General features: G+C 36.9%; 1 protein-coding gene across 4 annotated transcripts in view; it reads right to left on the reverse strand.

Annotated features, from left to right (window-relative positions):
* The window catches only part of RALGAPB (Ral GTPase activating protein non-catalytic subunit beta), a 106,713-nt gene that overhangs the window by 48,292 nt on the left and 33,896 nt on the right, over positions 1-24,525 (reverse strand). For 2 of the 4 annotated variants that reach the window (XM_059896340.1, XM_059896339.1), the window contains exons 6-14: positions 23,028-23,159; positions 12,444-12,622; positions 11,245-11,393; positions 10,902-11,118; positions 8,617-8,652; positions 7,173-7,374; positions 4,207-4,374; positions 3,571-3,685; positions 3,041-3,188 (exon numbers count right to left, since the gene is read on the reverse strand). In XM_059896340.1, coding sequence (XP_059752323.1) covers positions 3,041-3,188; positions 3,571-3,685; positions 4,207-4,374; positions 7,173-7,374; positions 8,617-8,652; positions 10,902-11,118; positions 11,245-11,393; positions 12,444-12,622; positions 23,028-23,159 — 1,346 coding nt within the window. The remainder of the gene's footprint in view (positions 1-3,040; positions 3,189-3,570; positions 3,686-4,206; positions 4,375-7,172; positions 7,375-8,616; positions 8,653-10,901; positions 11,119-11,244; positions 11,394-12,443; positions 12,623-23,027; positions 23,160-24,525) is intronic. The other 2 variants (XM_059896342.1, XM_059896341.1) reach the window with 1 other exon arrangement.

Raw genomic sequence — 24,525 nt, forward strand, 5'->3', positions numbered from 1 at the left:
TTTTTTGATCCACCTCCTAGAGTAATAGAAATAAAAACAAAAATAAACAAATGGGACCTAAAGAAACTTCAAAGCTTTTGCACAGCAAAGGAAACCATAAACAAGACGAAAAGACAACCCTCAGAATGGGAGAAGATATTTGCAAACGAATCAATGGACAAAGGATTAATCTCCAAAATATATAAACAGCTCATTCAGCTCAATATTAAAGAAACAAACAACCCAATCCAAAAATGGGCAGAAGACCTAAATAGACATTTCTACAAAGAAGACATACAGATGGCCAGGAAGCACATGAAAAGATGCTCAACATCACTAATTATTAGAGAAATGCAAATCAAAACTACAATGAGTTATCACCTCACACCAGTTAGAATGGGCATCATCAGAAAATCTACAAACAACAAATGCTGGAGAAGGTGTGGAGAAAAGGGAACCCTCTTGCACTGTTGGTGGGAATGTAAATTGATACAGCCACTATGGAGAACAATATGGAGCTTCCTTAAAAAACTAAAAGTAGAATTACCATATGACCCAGCAATCCCACTACTGGGCATATACACAGAGAAAACCGTAATTCAAAAAGACACATGCACCCCAATGTTCACTGCAGCACTATTTACAATAGCCAGGTCATGGAAGCAACCTGAATGCCCATCAACAGATGAATGGATAAAGAAGTTGTGGTACATATATACAATGGAATATTACTCAGCCATAAAAAGGAACGAAATTGAGTCATTTGTTGAGATGTGGATGGATCTAGAGACTGTCATACAGAGTGAAGTAAGTCAGAAAGAGAAAAACAAATATCGTATATTAACACATGTATGAGGAACCTAGAAAAATGGTACAGATGAACCGGGTTGCAGGGCAGAAGTTGAGACACAGATGTAGAGAACAAACGTATGGACACCAAAGGGGGAAAACTGCGGTGGGGTGGGGATGGTGGTGTGCTGAATTGGGCGATTGGGATTGACATGTATACAGTGATGTGTATAAAATTGATGAATGATTAAAAGAAAAAAAAAGAAAAAAAAATAGTTAAAATGGTTAAAAAAAAAAAAAAAAAAAAAAGACCGTTTTCAGGTATTTTTTAATTGGTGTGAAAGACCAGATGTAAACATCTCAATTTCGAGGGTAATATAAACTAAGAAAAATATTATGTAATACTTTCAAAACCAGATTCTGATCTTTCCTTTCTCTTTTTTAAATAAATTTATTTATTTTTTAAATTTATTTTTGGCTGCACTGGGTCTTTGTTGCTGCGCGCGGGCCTTCTCTAGTTGTGGTGAGCGGGGGCTACTCTTCCTTGCGGTGCGCGGGCTTCTCATTGCGGTGGCTTCTCTTGTGGCAGAGCACGGGCTCTAGGCATGCAGCCTTCAGTAGCTGTAGCATGCGGGCTCAGTAGTTGTGGTGCACAGGTTCAGTAGTTATGGCACACGGGCTTAGTTGCTCCGTGGCATGTGGGATCTTCCCGGATCAGGGCTTGAACCCATGTCCCCTGCGTTGGCAGGCAGATTCTTAACCACTGTGCCACCAGGGAAGCCCTGATCTTTTCAATATAAAATAACAAAATAGAAATCACAGCTATATCTTTCTGACCAACTGCTTTTTACGAATGGTTTAGGGCTCACCCATGGCTGCATATTCTGAAGGCAAGCTGTATGTATTTATTACCAAGGAACTCATAGCCCTAGAAAGACTAGGACAGAAACAAGATAGTGAGCCTAGCACACTGCTTCTCATCCCAGTGGGGGAGTGCTCCTGTGCACTATGGATAAAGAGAGGACAGACACAGCTTTGCCAATCTATGGCAAGACCGACAATTGATTCTTCCTTGGAACACACATAGGAGCTTCTTCAGAAAAAGGATAAAGTGGAACTAAATACTCTATCAACTGTAGAAATTATCTGATTTCAAGTGATGTTATTTGAATAACCTAAAAAAGTATAATTTGGAGGCTCTCTCACATCGAGATTTAACCTCTGTTCCTTCAACTCCTTTCCAAAATGAAAGGATTTACTCTTCCCTGTTTACTCCCCTCTCTTGCTGCATAACATACTATACTTCCTGAGTACCCACTCCAACCACTACTGCCACCACCAATTCTCTGGCCTTGTCATCTCCTCTCCTGGAATGAAATCCTAACCTCACTGGCACCTATTCAAATCTTGCCCTACAAGATGCAATTTAACTTCCACTTCCCTCTATGAAGTTTCCTTGCTCTTTTGGTTTCTTCTTTCTCAACCCTGAAGACACTCAACATGACACGCAATCAGCACTGCCTTCTGCTGTTATCTGAGTACTCTGTGAAGGTGTTCCAATCTCTGCAATGAGACTTGCTCAAGGATAAAAGCCATGCCATTCTCTTCTTTCTCCTTGGAGTACCTGCACATAGGACCATGCCCTTGGCTTTGATAAAAAACCAGAAGTACAGTAAGAGACAGCTGCAGTAACCAAGCTGAGAGGTGATAAGGGTTTAAAATATGTAAGTGGCAATAATAATAAGGAGCCACTTAAGACAGAGAGTCAGTATGATTAGAAAACCAACAGGAAATAAGAAGGAAAAAGGGAGGAGGCACAGCAACAGCTACTCCTCAATCTCCTCTTGGCTGTTCAAACATGGCTTCCAGAATTACACCCAACTCCAAACATTTTCACATGTATGTAATAGGCAGGAGGAAGAGGCAGAGGCAGAAGTAATGAGGGCAGAAAGGAAAGAGAAGAGAGGGAAGGGGAGAAGAAGGGGAGGAAAGGGGAGAGAAGGAGAGAGGAAGGGCAAGAGGGAACGAGAAAAATAAAGAACACAAATAAAACTAAGCCAACATGACCTACCAAGGCAACTAGGATGCTTTCCTTCCCTCATCTCACCCCTTCAAAATTTTTCACATATAAAAGCAAACAAATTCTGCCTCTGATTCAGAATAAGTAGGGCTATATTATGCTTAGGTTCCCATCCCTGACCCCTGCCTCCTCAACATGCCTGAGGTCAACATACCTGGGTTTTCACTTACAAAAAAACATGTGAACACAAACCTAGTATCATTTGAGTGTTGTTGGGGTCTGTCTCCGTTTGCAAGGCACCTATTAGTATATTCACAAGTCTCAACTTCAGTGACAAAAAAGTTATTGGTTTATCATAAGAAGAGCTGTCATCATTACTAAATTTTCCTTCCAGGACCACCTACGGAAGAAACAAATAACATTTAACGTCGTCTGCTGTGGTACGCTATGCCCATGTAGGAACTGCTACAGTGGACACACAGATCAGTCTAACAAGCAAGGCTTTCAGTCTGACTAACATTAGCCACTGTGCTAAGTGTGTCACTAACTCACACAACATATGAGATCAGACATCACTAGCTCATCACCGCTTGAAATGGTAGGCCAAGGGCGTGCTGGCTCACTGACAGAAGAAATACCTCAACAAATCAACTTTGTTGATTCACTTGAAATAATTTGAAAAATTTTTTAAAAGCTCCTGTTCCATTTTAAAAAATTCAATTTGACTTGAATTAACACACAAAAGAGAATACAGAATATAAAAAACTTTAATAAAACTCTACCTCGGATTTGACTGTGCCAAAGTGATGTGGGAGGGGCAACAAAGAAAGCAGGATATTAATGGAAGATCTTCTTAATTCCGTTGGATTTACATAGCTTTTGAATTTTGAGAGTTCTCTGCCAAAAAAAAATAATAATAAAGACAGCTATTAGTATTTCTGAAGTAAAGTATGTTTTTAGCTATTGCCAAATATACATTATGCCAATTTTTCACAATACACGTACTGGGTTTGGTTTTATAAAGAATGCAGTAATTACTTTCCACTGAGTTTATATTCTGCAATTTGTGTGTGTGTGAGAGAGAATCTCTATGTTAAACTGTTATGGAATTAAACTAGAATCTGATTGATTGATTGATTTTAAATGTAAGGCCTATTCCACAAAAGACCTCTGGGCTGGGGCTGTTCTTACCCCTCTAGACCAGACCAAGAAGGATTCAACACGCCCGTGGACAAAGAGAACTGAAAGAGTTCAGGGACGAGACAGGCCTGGATGTTCTGCACTCAATTAATATGGCCTGAGTTCCCTTGGGCCATGAAGACAACTGGACAGGATAAATTGGGAAACTGGGGAGGAAGCACCAAAACAGACCAGGCCAAAACCGACAACTGACATACTAGTACAGAATGAAAGCTTACCTGTCAGGCAAAATGGTTTCAAGAGCTGAAATAAAGTAAGGAACCACAACATCAATCCCTTTCAAGTCACAGCAGAACAAAGGAGGGGAGTTTAGAATAACGCTGGCCAAGACAGGATGGCACACATAATCATTTATCTGCAAACCTTGAATTAAAAGCATGTAAAATCTAGGAAAGCAAGAAAAAAATTTTAAACAAACTGCTGATCAATTATTTTCATAATTATTAATATTTTCTACACAGTCATCTTAAAGTCTATTTCCAATCTTCACTACTTCTATCCTTTAAAAGGTATTACTGGAGTTAGAACAATTCAGAATCAAATACACTAAGAACCAAGTTATATTTCCTAATCAAAAGAAAAAAAAGATTCATGTCTATTACACTTTCTTGAAGTTTTAAGCCTTGCAACTCAGTTACAGGTGCCTGCAAATGAAGTAAGTATTGATAAAAACAAAAGGCTGCAGTAATTATCAATAAACTGGAGGAATTACTGAATTGATTTCCATGTCAGTAAAATTTTGTAGCGTTTCACAATTCCTGAAAAAAAGTGTGTTGTGTCCCTTTCCCCCTCCCCCATTATTTTTGGGGGCACAGTGAAAGAAAGAAACCTCATTCGACCCTGTATTCCCCACGATATGAAGGTCACTCTGAATAAGAATCCTTTTAGGAATGTACTTGAACATACCTTACTTTCAACATCCTCCCCTAACCCCCAATGAACTAAGCATTCAATCTTCCATCATTCAAGAGCAACTACACTAGTATACTCTTCTGCTACTGTAAGGTACCTTTCCGCACAAACCTCCTCAGAAACAACTTCCTCACCGCCTGGTCACTGCTCAACCCATTTCAATCTATCTTCTCTTTCTAGAACTCAACTAAAACCATGTTATAGCAAATAACCAATGGCCTCTGAATTGCTAAATCCAAAAGACATGTCTAAGTCTTAACTTTGCCTTTTTAAAGCATTCAACCGTTTGATTACTCCCTTCTGCTCTTAATTCTTCTCTGGCTTCTATGGCTAGTTCCTTTAACAGATCTTCTTACTCCACGTGCCTCCTAACACTGGTGTTCCTCAGGCTGCCAACCTCAGTTCTCTAAGCTATCTCTTCTACTAGCCTGGTTTTAAACACTACTTAAGCCACCAAACATAATCAGATCAGTCTCTAGCTCCAGATCTACTAGCCAAAAGCATACTGGACACCTGAGGGCAGGACATGTCTACTGATTACTCTAGTACTCCCTGTGCACAGCGACTGGCACAAAGTAGGAACTTAATAAATATTTGTTGATAAATAGCCCGCAGGCACCTCAAATTCAACAGGTTCAACACTAACCCCATCCTTGGCCCCCTCACAAATCCCTTCTTCGGTCACACTACCACCCACCCAATCTTATGGGCCAGATGGAAGGCTCGTGTTCACAGCCTTCTCCCTTACTGCTATTGATACCGTTTGGAGTATTGCCCCAACCCATCGTTTCCCTCCTAAGAAATGTGCCCCCACCACATGGGGTGCCAGTATCCAATGGGACCCATCTTCACAGCTGTAGCTGATTAGACCAGAGGTAGACACCTGATTAATCAGATCCTCTTTCTCAGGAATCTGAAATTAGGATTCAGAATGCTAATTGGCCCTGCTGGTCACCTAGACAAAGGTCACGGAAATTTGAACTTAGAAGCATACTACAATATAAAAACATGATCTGCAGGTAAGAGAAGAATGAAGCAGTTCTGGGAGACCATGATGACAGAGAAACAAAAAGGAGGAAAGTTGTTTTGGTCCCTGAACACTTTCTAGCTCCTGGTTCCTGCCCTTCGTGAGACCCTGCGGCATGTCCTGACCTTAGAAAGTATTCAATAGCGTGAGTTTCTCATAACTCATTCCCCTTTGGCTTAAGTCACATTGAAAGAGTTTTCTGTTACTTAAAGTCAAGTGCCTATTAAGATACTGCTTACTTCCTTGCATGTACCATTCTGTTTCATATCTGTATTCTTCTACACTTTTTCCTTCTGAGTCAGTTTAATCCTCTCTCCTGAGAACCTAGTATGTACAGACACCTGAATGTTCTTATTAATGTAAGTATCACTTCAGCAGCTGTGTGAATGATCAGTTGAGGAGGGCAAAAGACAGTCAAGAAAAATAGGAGGCCATTACAAGTTAATTTAGCAAAAAAGTGACAAGGCCTGAAGTGTCATGGTGGGGACAGAGTGGAGAGATTTTCGAGGGTTAAGTAGCAGAAAGGCAAGAGTCGGTTGACCATCTAAAGATACAGAGGGAGAGAAGAGAAGCCTAAAGACTCCTAGTTTCTGGCATGAGCAACTGAATGGATGGCAGAGCCACTCAAAAAGACTGGTTGAAGTCATAAATCTGGATAGGATGACCCTACCCAACTTGCTAACATAGTCTAAATACTAGTCACCTTTTATAAGTCCAGCACAATCACCCAATCCTCTGTAACTCTCTCCTGAACCCCCAGGGCAAGTGTATGCTGCTGCTTCCTCTGAACGCCTATAGCACTTTTTCTGTGTCTCTCTCTTACCAGCTTCCTATTGCTATTGGATTGGTGTTACTTGTGTACATGGCTTTGCTCACTTGAGAAAATAAGCTCCTTAGAGGCAGGATTGACAGCTAACATTTCTGGACCATCTATAGTGTCTAGTACTGTGGTAAAAATGTATTAAAAATTTAGTGTGGCCCTTCAAATCTCTCTGTAATTAACAAACATCATGTAAGATGGAATTAACAATACATCTAAAATAAAAAGGGTGTTAGGGGTCCTCACCAAATCTGGTAAGGCAGGTAAAAAGGAAGAATTCAAGCAAAAAATTTCAGTTACTTACATACATTTGCAGGTATTTCAAACCAACGTTTACTTAACAATTCAACCTACTACGCCATGCTATAATAGTTTCACTATCACAACTATATAAATGGAAAAATAAACAAAAAAAATTCTAAGACCTGGATAAATAAGCTGGCAGAATCTCTTCTCCAGTCTTCTTGCTACAAAAAATCCTACACAGTGTCCCACAAGCCTCAGCTCTTCCTGCTTCATAGTTATCAGGAAATTCACTTGCATCAAACATAGGATTGGAAACCATGGTGTCTGTGGACATTTGTGACCCTTTCCGTCGAAACTCCATGCTAGCTTGTGTTGTAATGGCTGGGGAGAAAAAAGGAGGGTTTTATTATATTTGTTGATATGTAAATAGGCTCATGGGACCCTGGACACAAAGATCAAATGTTGGTGTCATTAAATAGCTACTTGAATAGAATCCAATAATGCTTTTGTTTAGCAATTATGTCTTAATTTTTTTTTTTTTTTTTTTAAAAAAAGGGCTCTCTGAAATCTTCTTTGAAAAGGGGTAACAATTTACAGTGGTACTGTCAGTTTAACAGATTCTACAAGATGCATTTTTCAACTGAATTTCTGATTAGCAGAGTACATTTGTATATATCTGTATTCACATACATACAGATATATAACACAGAATTTGGCTTTTCTATTATTTATTCTGTTTTTTTCCTCTCCCTAAAAAATGATGCTTAAACATTAAGAAAAATAGGTACTGCAAATTTACACATTACCCCAGACAGACATCATAATTGAATGGGTAATCCCATGCCAGGTTGTATACTTTAGGGAGAGGGCAAGGTAAGGATAAGAAATGGGTAGGGAGGAAGAGAGAGCATTCCCACCACCCACCCAACTCCAAAACACACACCAAAGAATCGCCCAACCAAGCAAAATGAGAATGAATTTTAACAACCACAGACAGCAGCTAACTTGAGGTTGATAAATCAGAAAATTGGATTGGTAAGAAAGATTATCATGGTCATTCGTTGTCACTGAAACAGAAGCCCTTCGAAAGTTGCTTTTATTTTTAACTAAAGATTTCACAGTGTATTGAAAATCACTCTGAAATCTTTTATCACTCTACATGAAATGTTTAAATTATTTGTAATAACAGATTTAACAGAATGCAGAGTCAAGCATAAATCTTTATGCAACTTCCCATGAGCCATTTTTAGTCCTGAATAAGCTATCCAGCAATAATACATTTGAAAAACACTACATGCAGAATGCATACAAATCAAACACTAAATCTGTATAAAAATACGCTTAAAGCTTTAAATTAAAAAAAAAAAAAAAAAGCCAAAACACAGTTAGTGCAAAATCCTGGAATTCATGACATGACCAGACTAGTGTACGAAAATAATGGGACTGATTCAGGCAGATTAATTTGCTTTTGCCAACAATCTTCCCCATTCAAAACACAGAAAAGTATTTTTCTTCCCAAGTGCAAAAACTACAAGAGACAATGACAATCAAAATTTTTAATGGAATTATGAAAAAAATAAAAACATGACTGCAATTAAGGAGAAGCTTCTGGTTCCTACTTACAAGATTTATAAGAAAGAAGAATTTGGATAAAAGATGCTGCAAGATAATAGAAATAAATGGAAACAAATCAAAGGACAGTAGTAATTATAAAATACTTTAAAGATGGTGAAATTTTACAATAAGTTAAGAAGCTTTTTAGCTTTTTAAAAGTTAGATTAAAAGCTTTATGATACCACAAGCTAGTTCAAAAACAGGAAATTGTGCATTCAGATCCAAAATTATGATTTTTGTATCATGCAAAACAATGAACGAAGAAAATTACACAACTACAAAAAATTGAGGTTTTGAACTGCCCATAACGTGCATTAAAATTTTAGTTCATTAACCCTTCCCAGCTCAATGTTACAATTACAAAGCACAGTGTACTGTCATGTAACTCTAAAGCTAACCAGTTCACAGAAGCAAACATTTTAAGTTAGAGGTGAACTACATGGCAGAATTCCTTGATGGCAGCCAGTACTTAGAGAACAGACTAACAGAGTCAGTATTCTCAAACTTCCCACCACCCCCAAGACCTCAAGAGTAGCACCCAACAGCACTCTAACCCATTCAGCTATCTGGACACCTCCTATCTCCTGGGTAATAAATACAACAGCCTTTCTCATCTCTGAACACAAGGTGGGGGAAGAAGAGCTTCTATCCTTTCCCCACCAAAGAAAATGGTAAGAGTTAAAAGTAGGAATTTGTAGCCCACACATGATTTGAATTCTAGTTTCTATCTTTCGGCACAAGAGGGTGAGAAAAGCTGTTAAAAACTCCCTAGAGAGTGGGAAGATCTATAAATTCCCTTTAAGCAAGCCGACCAAGGAAGCAGCAGGTTGAACCACTCTGGATTCAGGGATTTTAGTGTCAACAGCTTGATACCCAAAAGTTACACTGTAAAGAATTGTATCTTAATAAAAATAAAAAATAAAAATATGACTAACTCAATCTAGAATATACAATACAAATTAATAAATATAAACATGGGTCATAAAACTCAAAATATAGGGCACATGAACATAAGAAAACATAAGCCAAAATGTTTTTTAAATGTTTTCATTTAGTCATCAAATAAGTACATTTACTTATCCATAAGTCAAACTTGCAAATAAAATATGGAAATGGTAGAATATAAAGTGTCTGAATTTGAAGAAAATAAACAAAGGAATCCCTAAACTCAATCATGCAATCTCAAATTATATTCCTGAAAATGCCTTTATATGCACTACTTTTCTAAATTATTTAAAGATTTGTAAGAACAACCAAAATAATTTACATGTATATAATGCTAACAGTCATAGACCCTTAGTTCCGAGATGATACATAATAAGAATGCATTTCTGAGAGAAAGCAGAGACCCTTATGACCATTTTATTAGTTTTATCCTTGAAATTAACACTCTCCCTAGAGATGCATAATCTAATGCAATTAGGCATCCTTTTATCTCAAGTTATTTCCAACCCCAGTGGAAAAGTGCTTCTCTTACCAACCAACCAATATTAATTATATTATTACATAAAGCACAGTTAATTCATAAAGCATAGTGCCTGGCACAGAGTAACTGCAGATCAATAAGTGCTAGCCATTTTTATTGTTCAGCTCTATAAAACAGTCATAAATATTCAGTATATTCTGCAGTACCCCAGCCTTCCATCCTGCACCCTATGCCACTACTTCCATGTATAATGGTAAGATGACAAATATCAATCAGATTTAGATAGAATTTCATTTCTGTAATAAAATCTAAATGAAGATATCAGGGTTGAGTTATTAATTCTTCACCAGTCTTATTTATTTTCAGAGAAAATATATTTTTCAAAGTGTGCCCTTGAAATAAAGTTCTCTAGACTAAAACCTAAAAGGTTAGAGTCTTCTGTGAAGCAGAAAATTTCTGATATTTATATGTAGTAATGAGTGAATGGCTGTCAAAATCTAAGAAAACACTTCTTATGAATAAATTTCTGGTCAATTATGTTTAATTCTTTATATCAATATTATTATCCTGGCTGACATGAAGGGAACTTCCAGGTCACCTACTGAAAGGAATCTGGTTTAACAAAAAGTGGCTAACCTGAAGTGTTAGACAAAAGCCAGACAAAAGCCAAACCTCATAGAACAAACATAAAAAGGACAAGTAGGGAAACTTTCAAAATTACTTCAGCTGGAAGGGGTTAAGCACAAGACACTGCTTGGTCAGAGACAGAGAGCTTTTTAAGATACATATTAATCTTGCAGGTAGGAAAGATTAAAAAGAAAAAAAAGAAAAGAAAAAAATGACAACGTATTTCTTGAGCAATATTTACCAGTCATGCTGCTGTCTCTGTTTATCCCATTATGAAGTTTACAGTGAACAAATGCTGCATCAAATAACCATGATCCAAAGAGATTCAAGATGCTGTTAACCTTTGGTCTCTGTGGGGCAGGCAGTGGCCGGGGTTCTGAACTAGTCTGATTTGGACTTGACAGAGGAGAGGTGGAGGATGTCTGGTGCTGAACTTTTGAGGCGTGAGCAGTACTAACCTATTAGAAGAACACAAGAATATAGCCACACTCATGAAAAGTTTGAGAAAACAGCAGGATTTTTTAAAAGGAGGGCAGATTAAAAAGCCCATTTTATACAGTATAACAACGGTCATGAAAACTTACTGTGCTTGTCTTCATGGTGGCCTTATTCACAGTAACAGCCCGGTGCCTCCGGTTATGTGGTGGGGTGGTATTGACAGCAGTGCTTTGAGGCATACTCAATCTATTCACGGGTGTTGGAGGAGCACTGTCTGATCGGGGTCTAGAAATGCCTTTAAAGAAAGACAAATGGAGTTATTCTTCATAGTTCAAAATATGTGGTCAGTAAATCTTCCTCAAGCAACACCAGTGAAGGCTCACAACAGACTACAGCAGAGACTGCTAGCTGCCTCCCAATATCAATTTGTCCTTTCTTCCTGAGTTACAAAACACAAATTTTAGCTAGACATGGCTACCCAGAATAAACAACTGCATTTTGAAGGCTCCCTTACAGCCAGATGTGGCCATGTTCTGACCATAGAGAAGTGGGCAATTATTGGGTGGGTCTTCCCCAAGAAATCTCCTTAAAAGAATCAATCAAAGGTAGATGCTCCTTCCTTCCCAATTCCTGAACAGGATAGCTGGAACTCTTTCAGCCATCACGGCCCATGAGAGTGTGTACAAAGGATGAAGAGCCAGAAGATGGAAGGGCCTTGGGTCTCTGACAATGGTGGAACTGCTATAGCAGCCCTGTATACAGCTTAGTCCTGCACTTAACACGTGTGAAAGTAAACTACCTTGTTTAAACCACTAGTACTTTTGGCTAGGGGGCAGCCAAAGTTAACTGAACTAATATATTACCTCTGTAATATATTAATTGCACATAACAAAATGTTTTTGAAAATGATAGGTATTAAATATCGCTGCCTTTTAACAGGTTAAAAAAATACTGACTTTTCATGTGAAAAACAGTTTAAAACAACGGTTCACAAAAAGTATAAACTGCTTCCTAATGATTCACATAAGAATGATACCTAATGCATTTTAATCTGTATTTTCTTGGATTACTAGTGAGAATGAACACTTTTCTCTTTTGCAAATTATTTATTCATAGTCTTTGTCCATTTATCTACCAGGTCTTATTCTTTTTCTTTGCATTATTTGATCTATTTATATAATAATAACAAAAACCCTCTAGCTATCACACTCGTTGCAAATAATTTTTCCCAGGTTATTATTTGTAATCAACTCTGTTCATCTTTTGCTTTGGGCTGTCCACAAAAGTTTCTAAAACTAGACTCTAGAGTTATCTTCAAACATCTAGCAACATACACAAAATTCACCTAAGAATGCATCCACCAGACAGCTGATTCCACGCATGGCACGAAAAAATATTTGAGGCAGATGTTTAAGGCAGGGATACTGATTCAATTCTTGCGGCATTCCGCTCACATTTAAGAACTGTTCCTGAAATTTGGGAGTAGAGCTTATAATGGCTGGGTTACTCAAATCCACGGGATTACTATCAAAAGAGAGAGCAAGAATTAATTATACATTTAGAAATTTCTTTAGCAATAAAATGCATGCAATCTAATTTAAGAACAGGCTGTTTGTGCCTATTTCTTTGATTCAGAGAGGAGATTAATCTGTATTTAATAAGCTAGGGACTCAAACATCAACACTACTTTACAGAAGACCTGCAGTGTGCTTACATGAACCTACTTTGCCTATTCAGAGAATGAGAATCAAAATAAGACTAGTTTTTAATTTTTTTAACGTATACATGGATATTTTGTAATATGTTTGGAATTAAGCAATGGAATGGTAAAACTATAAATAAATCAACAAGAACCCCAAGGAGAAAATCTTACTTTAATATTAACATTTCCAATTTTTTAAAAACTATGTGAAAATTGGGATTAGTGTTTGTGTTCACATGAACATACTAAAGCCATACATTTCAATGTATTTATTTTTTTTTCTGTTCCATATTTTTTTAATTAATTTATTTATTTTAACATCTTTATTGGAGTATAATTGCTTTACAATGTTGTTAGTTTCTGCTGTACAACAAACTGAATCAGTCCCATGCCTCTAGGTGGTTACAAAACACCAAGCTGATCTCCCTGTGCTATGCAGCTGCTTCTCACTAGCTATCTATTTTACATTTGGTAGTGTATATATGTCCATGCTACTCTCTCACTTCGTCCCAGCTTACCCTTCCCTCCCCACCCCCGTGTCCTCAAGTCCATTCTCTACGTCTGCGTCTTTATTCCTGTCCTGCCCCTAGGTTCATCATATCCATTTTTTTTAGATTCCAAATATATGTGTCAGCATATGGTATTTGTTTTCCTCTTTCTGACTTACTTCATTCACTCTGTATTACAGACTCTAGGTCCATCAACCTCACTACAAATAACTCAATTTCGTTTCTTTTATGGCTGTGTCTATATGCCACATCTTCTTTATCCATTCATCTGTCGATGGACACTTAGGTTGCTTCCATGTCCTGGCTATTGTAAATAGTGCTGCAATGAACATTGTGGGACATGGCTCTCTTGGAATTATGGTTTTCTCAGGGTATATGCCCAGTAGTGGGATTGCTGGGTCGTATGGTAGTTCCATTTTTAGTTTTTTAAGGAACCTCCATACTGTTCTCCATAGTGGCTGTATCAATTTACATTCCCAATAACAGTGCAAGAGGGTTCCCTTTTCTCCACACCCTCTCCAGCATTTAATGTTTCTAGATTTTTTGATGATGGCCACTCTGACCGGTGTAAAGTGATACCTCATTGTAGTTTTGACTTGCATTTCTCTAATGATTAGTGATGTTGAGCATCCTTTCATGTGTTTGTTGACAATCTGTATATCTTCTTTGGAGAAATGTCTATTTAGGTCTTCCACCCATTTTTGGATTGGGTTGTTTGTTTTTTTGATATTGAGCTGCATGAACTGCTTGTATATTTTAGAGATTAAGCCTTTGTCAGTTGCTTCGTTTGCAAATATTTTCTCCCATTCTGAGGGTTGTCTTTTCATCTTGTTTATGGTTTCCTTTGCTGTGCAAAAGCTTTTAAGTTTCATTAGGTCCCATTTGTTTATTTTTTTTTTTTATTTCCATTTCTCCAGGAGGTGGACCAAAAAAGATCTTGCTGTGATTTATGTCATGGAGTGTTCTGCCTATGTTTTCCTCTAAGAGTTTTATAGTGTCTGGCCTTACATTTAAGCCTTTAATCCATTTTGAGTTTATTTTTGTGTATGGTGTTAGGAAGTGTTCTAATTTCATTCTTTTACATGTAGCTGTCCAGTTTTCCCAGTACCACTTGTTGAAGAGGCTGTCTTTTCTCCATTGTATATTCTTGCCTCCTTTATCAAAGATGAGGTGACCATATGTGTGTGGGTTTATCTCTGGGCTTTCTATCCTGTTCCAGTCATCTATATGTCTGTTTTTTGTGCCAGTACCATACTGTCTTGATTACTGTAGCTTCATAGTAGAGTCTGAAGTCAGGGAGCCTGATTCCTCCAGCTCCGTTTTTCTTTCTCAAGATTGCTTTGGCTATTTGGGGTCTTTGTGTTTCCATACAAATTGCAAAACTTTTTGTTCTAGTTCTGTGAAAAATGCCATTGATAGTTTGATAAGTATTGCATTGAATCTGTAGATTGCTTTGGGTAGTACAGTCATTTTCACAATGTTGATTCTTCCAGTCCAAGAATATGGTATAACTCTCCACCTGTTTATATTGTCTTTAATTTCTTTCATCAGTGTCTTATAGTTTTCTGCATTCAGGTCTTTTGTCTCCCTAGGTAGGTTTATTCCTAAGTATTTTATTCTTTTTGTTGCAATGGTAAATGGGAGTGTTTTCTTAACTTCTCTTTCAGATTTTTCATCATTAGTGTACAGGAATGCAAGAGATTTCTGTGCATTAATTTTGTATCCTGCTACTTTACCAAATTCACTGATTAGCTCTAGTAGTTTTCTGGTAGCATCATTAGGATTCTCTATGTATAGTATCATGTCATCTGCAAAGAGTGACAGTTTTACTTCTTTTCCGATTTGGATTCCTTTTATTTCTTTTTCTTCTCTGATTGCTGTGGCTAAAACTTCCAAAACTATGTTGAATAATAGTGGTGAGAGTGGGCAACCTTGTCTTGTTCCTGATCTTAGAGGAAATGGTTTCAGTTTTTCACCACTGAGAACGATGTTGGCTGTGGGTTTGTCATATAAGGCCTTTATCATGTTGAGGTAGGTTCCCCCTATGCCTGCTTTCTGGAGAGTTTTTATCATAAATGGGTGTTGATTTTGTCGAAAGCTTTTTCCGCATCTGTTGAGATGATCGTATGGTTTTTACCCTTCAATCTGTTAGTATGGTATATCACATTGATTGATTTGCATATACTGAAGAATTCTTGCATTCCTGGGATAAACCCCACTTGATCATGGTGTATGATCCTTTTAATGTGCTGTTGGATTCTGTCTGCTAGTATTTTGTTGAGGATGTTTGCATCTATGTTCATCAGTAATACTGGCATGTAGTTTTCTTTTTTTGTGACATCTTTGGTTTTGGCATCAGGGTGATGGTGGCCTCGTAGAATGAGTTTGGGAGCGCTCCTCCCTCTGCTATATTTTGGAAGAGTTTGAGAAGGATAGGTGTTAGCTCTTCTCTAAATGTTTGATAGAATTCACCTGCGAAGCCATCTGGTCCTGGGCTTTTGTTTGTTGGAAGATTTTTAATCACAGGTTCAAGTTCAGTGCTTGTGAATGGTCTGTTTATATTTTCAATTTCTTCCTGGTTCAGTCTTGGAAGGTTGTGCTTTTCTAAGAATTTGTCCATTCCTTCCAGGTTGTCCATTTTATTGGCATACAGTTGCTTGTAGTAATCTCTCATGATCATTTGCATTTCTGCAGTGTCAGTTGTTACTTCTCCTTTTTCATTTCTAATTCTGTTGATTTGAGTCTTCTCCCTTTTTTTCTTGATGAGCCTGGCAGGTGGTTTATCAATTTTGTTTATCTTCTCAAAGAACCAGCTTTTTGTTTTATTGACCTTTGCTATTGTTTCCTTCATTTCTTTTTCATTTATTTCTGATCTGATCTTTATGATTTCTTTCCTTCTGCTAACTTTGGGGTTTATTTTGTTCTTCTCTCTCTAACTGCTTTAGGTGTAAGGTTAGGTTGTTTATTTGAGATTTGTCTTGTTTCTTGAGGTAGGACTGTATCGCTATAAACTTCCCTTTTAGAACTGCTTTTGCTGCATTCCATAGGTTTTGGGTTGTCGTGTTTTCATTGTCATTTGTTTCTAGGTATTTTTTGATTTCCTCTTTGATTTCTTCAGTGATCTGTTGGTTATTTAGTAACGTATTGTTTAGCCTCCATGTGTTTGTATTTTTTAGTTTTTTTCCTGTAAATGATATCTAGTCTCATAGCGTTGTGGTCAGAAAAGATACTTGATACAATTCCAACTTTCTTAAATTTACCAAGGCTTGATTTGTGACCCAAGATATGATCTATCCTGGAGAATGTTCTATGAGCACTTGAGAAGAAAGTGTATTCTGTTGTTTTTGGATGGAATGTCCTATAAATATCAATTAAGTCCATCTTGCCTAATGTGTCATTTCAAGCTTGTGTTTCCTTATTTATTTTCATTTTGGATGATCTGTCCATTTGTGAAAGTGGGGTGTTCAAGTCCCCTACTATGATTGTGTTACTGTCAATTTCCTCTTTTATGGCTGTTAGCATTTGCCTTATGTATTGAGGTACTCCTATGTTGGGTGCATAAATATTTACAACTGTTATATCTTCTTCTTGGATTGATCCCTCGATCATTATGTAGTGTCATTCTTTGTCTCTTGTAACAGTCTTTATTTTAAAGTCCATTTTGTCTGATATGAGAATTGCTACTCCAGTTTTCTTTTGATTTCCATTTGCATGGAACATCTTTTTCCACCCCCTCACTTTCAGTCTGTATGTGTCCCTAGGTCTGAAGTGGGTCTCTTGTAGACAGCATATATATGGGTCTTGTTTTTGTATCCATTCAGCCAGTCTATGTCTTTTGGTTGGAGTATTTAATCCATTTACATTTAAGGTAATTATCGATATGTATGTTCCTATTACCATTTTCTTTGTTGTTTTGGGTTTGTTTTTGTAGGTCTTCCTTCTCTTGTGTTTCCTGCCTAGAGAAGTTCCTTTAGCATTTGTTGTAGAGCTGGTTTGGTGGTGCTGAATTCTCTTAACTTTTGCTTGTCTATAAAAGTTTTAGGGGCTTCCCTGGTGGCGCAGTGGTTGAGAATCTGCCTGCTAATGCAGGGGACACGGGTTCAAGCCATGGTCTGGGAAGATCCCATATGCCGCGGAGCAACTAGGCCCGTGAGCCACAATTACTGAGCCTGCGCGTCTGGAGCCTGTGCTCTGCAACAAGAGAGGCCGCGATAATGAGAGGCCCGCACACCACGATGAAGAGTGGCCCCCACTTGCCGCAACTAGAGAAAGCCCTCTCACAGAAACGAAGACCTAACATAGCAATCAATCAATGAATGAATCAATAAATAAATCTTAAAAAAAAAAAGTTTTAATTTCTCTGTCGAATCTGAATGAGATCCTTGCTGGGTAATCTTGGTTGTAGGTTTTTCTCTTTCATCACTTTAAATATGTCCTGCCACTCCCTTCTGGCTTGCAGAGTTTCTGCTGAAAGATCAGTTGTTAAATCTTATGGGGATTCCCTTGTATGTTATTTGTTGCTTTTCCCTTGCTGCTTTTAATATTTTTTCTTTGTATTTAATTTTTGATAGTTTGATTAATATGTGTCTTGGCATGTTTCTCCTTGGATTTATCCTGTACGGGACTCTGCGATTCCTGGACTTGACTGACTCTTTCCTTTCCCATATTAGGGAAGTTTTCAACTATTATCTCTTCAAAGATTTTCTCAGACCCTTTCTTTTTCTCTTCTTCTTCTGGGACCCATATAATTCAAATGTTGGTGTGTTTAATGTTGTCCCAGAGGTCTCTGAGACTGTCCTCAATTCTTTTCATTCTTTTTTCCTTATTTTGCTCTGTAGTAGTTATTTCCACTATTTTATCTTCTAGGTCACTTATCCGTTCTTCTGCCTCAGTTATTCTGCTATTGATTCCTTCTAGAGAATTTTTAATTTCATTTATTGTGTTATTCATCATTGTTTATTTGCTCTTCAGTTCTTCTAGGTCCTTGTTAAACATTTCTTGTATTTTCTCCATTCTATTTTCAAGATTTTGTATCCTCTTTACTATCATTACTCTGAATTCTTTTTCAGGTAGACTGCCTATTTCCTCTTCATTTGTTTGGTCTGGTGGGTTTTTACCTTGCTCCTTCACCTGGTGCATATTTCTCTGTCTTCTCATTTTGTTTAACTTACTGTGTTTGGAGTCTCCTTTTCGCAGGCTGCAGGTTCGCAGTTCCCGTTGTTTTTGGTGTCTGCCCCCAGTGGGTGAGGTTGGTTCAGTGGCTTGTGTAGGATTCCTAGTGCAGGGAACTGGTGCCTGTGTTCTGGTGGGTGGGGCTGGATCTTGTCTTTCTGGTGGGCAGGGCTGCGTCCGGTGGGGGGTGTGTTTTGGGGTGTCTGTGAACTTAGTATGATTTTAGGCAGCCTCTCTGATAATGCATGGGGTTGTGTTCCTGTCTTGCTAGTTGTTTGGTATGGCGTCCAGCCAAGCTGGAGCTTGCTGGTGGCCATTGGGTGGAGCTGGGTCTTAGCACTGAGATGGAGATCTCTGGGAGAGCTCTTGCCGACTGATATTACGTGGGACCGGGAGGTCTCTAGTGGTCCAATGTCCTGGACTTGGTTTTCCCACCTTGGAGGCTCAGGCCTGACACCAGGCCGGAGCACCACGACCCTGTCAGCCACACGGATGTCTGAAGTAAGGTCCTGGAGCAACACCCCAGCATGTGTGGCAGAGGTAGGATAGGGCAGCAGACCCATTTCAATGTATTTAAAACAATGGGCTTGAGGTATATTTTATATATAAATAATTTTAAACATTTCCATTAAAAAATAGATTTAGGCTTCCACTCAAAATAGTCTGCTTAACTGTCCATTAAACAGCCTTTCCAACCCAAAGTAATATTGTTAGTCAACCTACAGCCAGCACCTGGAAAGAACTTCCACTAGCTTCAAGACGAAAAGAACTAGGCTGAGAAACATAAATCAGTGGTTTATAGATGCCCTGAGCCTTTGAAACCTTTCTCCATCTACTCAGACTCTGAATTTCACATAACTGCAAATGGGGACAGGGGCGTGTGTGTGCATGTATGGAAAAGGGGCTTCTAGTGTTAGTACACTGTATCCAAAGAACTGTGGTCCACTATGTGGCATAGAGAAGATAAGAAGTCTCTAGAAGCAGTACCTACTGGGGATTATAGTTCTATGTTCAAAAATTATAAAAATAAGCAGTAAGCTTGGAATGGACTACACCTCAGTCCAGCAGAGCTCTGTTAAATTCGTATCTGTTTGATACTGAAAACTGGGGAGGAAGAAACAGGGGTTCAGGGGGAGCCTGCCAGAGAAGGATAGCAGTGCATATGCCCAAGAGGAGCAAAAATGCCAAGAGACAGACAATAGAGCAGCCTGTCCCAAGGCTGCCTTGATCCCTCCCTATCATGATTGAATGTTCACTGCTTCTTGGAGCCCAGTGAGACCTCTCTATCATCACACAATAACCCCTCTTTCACCTGCATTTGTTTAAGTAAGTTCCTATTCTGTATATCAAAAAAAAACTCTGACTAAAATACTAAAATCTTTCAGCTCAAGAAGAAAGATAGAGCCTGAAGAGATCAATTAATAGTGAAGGAATAGGAAAAGATTATCCAAGAACTACAAACTCTTAAGAAATATATAACTTTCATGCAACAGAGCATAGAAAAAGATAGGTAGTTTCCTATTTAAGTTACCAAAATATAAATTAGTCAAAAAATAGAAACGGAGATAATCTGGGAAAACATTAAAATAGCATTCCATAACCAAGCAGAAGTTTTCTCTAAAGAATGAAGGATGATTCAATAGAACAGCATTCCATAACCAAGCAGAATTTTTCTCTAAACAATGAAGGATGATTCAGTACTGGGGGAAAATTAACATACTATCAATAGGTAAAAGAAGAAAAAACATTTAATTGTTTAAATGGATGCCAAAATATGATTTGAAAATAATTCAGTACTATTTCTGATTTTACTTATATTTTTAAATTTAAAATTTTTTAATTGCTTAGGAAATCAGGAACATAAAAAAGAATAACTATCTAATATCAACAACCAATATCCCACTCAAAATTTCACGCAATAGAGGCATTCCAATGAAAATCAGAATGAAAGAAGGATGCCAAAACAGTATCATTTTAACTCAACAATGTACTAGAAATTCTGCCTAATGTAGTAAAACACATACAAAAATAATTATAACAATGGCAACTTTTCAAGCATTAGACGTACTGTTTTACATACTTTATCTTCAATACTTATAACAAGATGGATACTATTATTATCCCCATTGTATAGATTAAAAGAGACTGAGACTCAGAGAGACTAAACTGCTTGCTCAAGTTCACAAAGAAAAAAGTAGCAGAACATGAACTCATATACAGATCTTACTGCAATCAAAGCACTTATAATTAATTACCACAGATTCGAGTATGAATTACTAGAAAGGAGACATTTATTTGCAGATATGTGTTCATTATATCTAGAAATTTAAAAAGAATTAGTGAAATACAGCATTTTAAAATCCCAAACATATAAAAAATATACAAAAATAAAATAAGTAAAACACTTTCTTCACAGCAGCAATAGCCACTTACAAGATTTAACAGTAGAAAAAAAGTTAGCCTTTCACAACATCAGCAATAAATACATAGGAATAATGGTAAAAAGAAAAAAAATTATGCAGATCTCTGTGAAGAAAACTACAAAACACTTCTGCAAGATATTTAAGATTCTAGGGGCTTCCCTGGTGGTGCAGTGGTTAAGAATCCGCCTGCCAATGTAGGGGACATGGGTTCGATCCCTGGCCCGGGAAGATCCCACATGCTGCAGAGCAACTAAGCCCATGTGCCACAACTACTGAGCCTGCGCTCTAGAGCCTGTGCTCTGCAACAAGAGAAGCCATGACAATGAGAAGCCTGCACAACGCAATGAAGAGTAGCCCCCGCTTGCCTCAACTAGAGAAAGCCCATGCACAGCAACAAAGACCCAACACAACCTAAATAAATAAATTAATTAATTAAATAAATAAGATTCTAAAAAAGAAAAATACCTACTCTTAGAAAAGCAAACACAATATATTAAGATGTCAGCTGTTCTTAAATATAAATACAAGCTTAAAGCAATTCTCATCTTTGGCAGAGTCTGGTTAGATGTTCACTAGCTTCTCTTTTCCTCCTATGTTCTCTTGCAATTAAGTGTGGCATATGTCTGAGTTCCAGCCAATGGAATATGGGTAGCAGTGACTTACATCACACTTCAGGAGCTGGTCCATGAAAACCTTCCACACAATTTTCCTGCTCTCTCTCTTTTCCATCTTCTAGCCAGATACAGAGGCACCTGCCTACAAAGTTAAGGCCCTAATAAAGCCACATGCTGAAGATGGCAGAGACTCTGCCAGCCTGGGTCCCTGAACAACTACCTAAGCAGAGCTGCTCCTTACCCAAGACTTTATGAAACATACTGTACTAAGCCACTAAGATTTTCAGGTTCATCTGCTAAAGGAGGACATGTTCCTTACCCTAATTAACATACACTCCAAACCCCAAAAGGTTTTGTGAGGTTCTTCTGTTCACTTGTGTTTTGTAACATGTCAAACAGATCTAAAATTCATCTAAAATGTTAAACAGGCAAGAAGAGATTTTTAAAAATATTCCAAGAAATGTTTTAGGGAAAAAGATATTAGTCCCACCAAATATCAATAACTATTATAAGGTTAAAATAATTAAAAGTGTTAATCTCCTATAAGAATGAATTAAGAGATCAATGGAATAATATGTGACCCAAAGACAAAACCCATATATATAAAAGAACTTAATGGCACAAAGGAAACAAAGTCAGAAGAAATCATAGGTGAATATCTATCTGATCAAAGAACACAAAAACTTTCTAATCTTAAAGGAAACAGAAAATAATCACAGAAAAAGACAGATTTAAAAAATAAACTAAAATCACTGAAAGATGAAAAACACACAATACCAACTGAAAAAAAATGATAGAAAGTGGTTAAGATCCCTAACTTATAAACAGGTCATACAGAGTAATTTAGAATCACTAATACACAAATAGAAAAATGAGGCTCGTCAAACCAGAAAGAAAAGATATGCAAGGAAAAAGTTTACAAATCAAGACAGTATACAACAGAACCAAAGTTCCACAGAGCACAAGGATGGGGCTAGTAGAGAGAAAGGTAGGAAGCAATGAAATTGAATTGAATAGAATTACTATAAAAAAAGAAAGAGCATGAAGTATTACTTTTAGCAATTTGTCCCTCTGTGAAATTTTATGGTGTACCCTCAGTGAAATTTTAAACAACGCTACTGGAGGAGAGGTCCTGAGAGCCAGACTGACCAGTCAGTGCTGGTCATAGAGAGGAACAAGCTAGTCTCCAGTCCCCACAGAATGTGACAAAGTCCTGGGAGAGAGATCATCATCCAAGCTGCACCAACAGGCAAGAGAACAAATGCTGCAACTACTGTAGGGAACAAGCCTCTAGAGAGTGTGGCCCAAGAGCAGCTGAGGACAGCCTGACCCTGCTGGGACGGGGAGAGCAGGGGCACATGATGTAGATGTGTGTGCTGTCCAATTTGGCTCCATCTGATGACTGGGCTTAACAGCCACACTGTGAACTCCAACAAGGAATTATAGCACCGTTCCTGCCCTAAGACACTCACTGTGTAAAGACCACATGAAATACAACAACAACAGTACCTTAACATATGTAAAAAGCGAAACCATGTCTGTGCAACACACTCATTATCCATTTCAGGAGGGATCAGACTGGCATCTTCATCGGGAACTTTAAATGGAGGAAATGAAGGACCATATGTAAAGCGTAGCAATCTAGAAAATAAAAAAAGTCACACCACCAAGTTCATTTTGTAACAGAATGGAAAATACATTCAAGCATTAAAATATACTAAGAGAAATATGATAAGAGAAAATAGATGAAACTTGTCTTATACCTCATTGAAGTGAATAAAATAAATGAAAACCCTTCTTTATAAAATAGATAAACTGGAATAGGATTTCCAGCTTTGTAAAGGATTTTTTAAAACATGTATTTCTTTTTTTAAATAATTAATGTTATTTATAATTTAGTTCATATATTTTTAAGTTATAAAATTTATAAGTTTATTTTATTTACTTATAAAATTTCTTTATAATTTTATAAATTTATGTATTTAATTGTAAGTTTATTTTACTTATATGATTTTATTATAATTATCAAATAAGTGATTTTTTAAATTAAATATTATATCTCATATAAATTTTATAATACATCTTGTATATAACATTATAATATGTATAACATGTAACATACAATGGTGTATATAATATAATTATACATAATATAATTTTATAATATATACTATAATATAAATTACAAATTAAATATTACTTTATAAAATTAAATTACCTAAAGTTTACTTTATAATTGCAAATAAATCATATAATCATAAACACAATTATGCTTATGTTGATTATATAATTAGTCATGTAATATAAATAATAAATTCTTTAAATTACTTTTAAAAGATTCATCACACTGCAAATGCCTTCAACACAACTAAGCTATAATTTATTCATAATAACTGCTACATAACTTTAAATGAAGTTTAGAATTTATGGTCTGTGTGCCATAAAATGAATCTGACAATTCAATTACTTAACTAAATAGTAATATTCCAAATGTATTAAAACTGTTCAAAGCCCTCTGACCCAATTATTAACCTATTATAATTAGAATAGATTATACTCTATTATAGTTATATAATCTAAAGATTATGTCTTAATAAAATAACCAGAATATACACAAAGACTATGTATAAAGTACTCACATATCAACAATATTTTTAAAATAAAACACAGAGAAAAACTTAAATATCAAAACAGCAAGGAAATTATTAAATGAATTATAATTCCATTTATAAAATGAAAAACTATAAAGCCATTAAAAATGATCTTGAGATCTATTTAAGAAGAAAAAAGGCACATGTAATTACTGGGACAAGAATCAGACAACAGATAAAAAAAGCAGATAATACTATATCAAATAATCTCAAATTGATTTTTTAAAAAAGAGAAAACACAAAAAATACATTCAAACTTTGGTTATTTGTAAGTGATGGATATTTCCCCCTACATCTTCTAAATTTTCTATTATAAGCATGTATTGCTTTTATAATCAAGATAAAAGGATGTATTA

This window comes from Balaenoptera ricei, chromosome 15 (genome assembly GCF_028023285.1).
Source record: "Balaenoptera ricei isolate mBalRic1 chromosome 15, mBalRic1.hap2, whole genome shotgun sequence".
Lineage (NCBI taxonomy): Eukaryota > Metazoa > Chordata > Mammalia > Artiodactyla > Balaenopteridae > Balaenoptera > Balaenoptera ricei.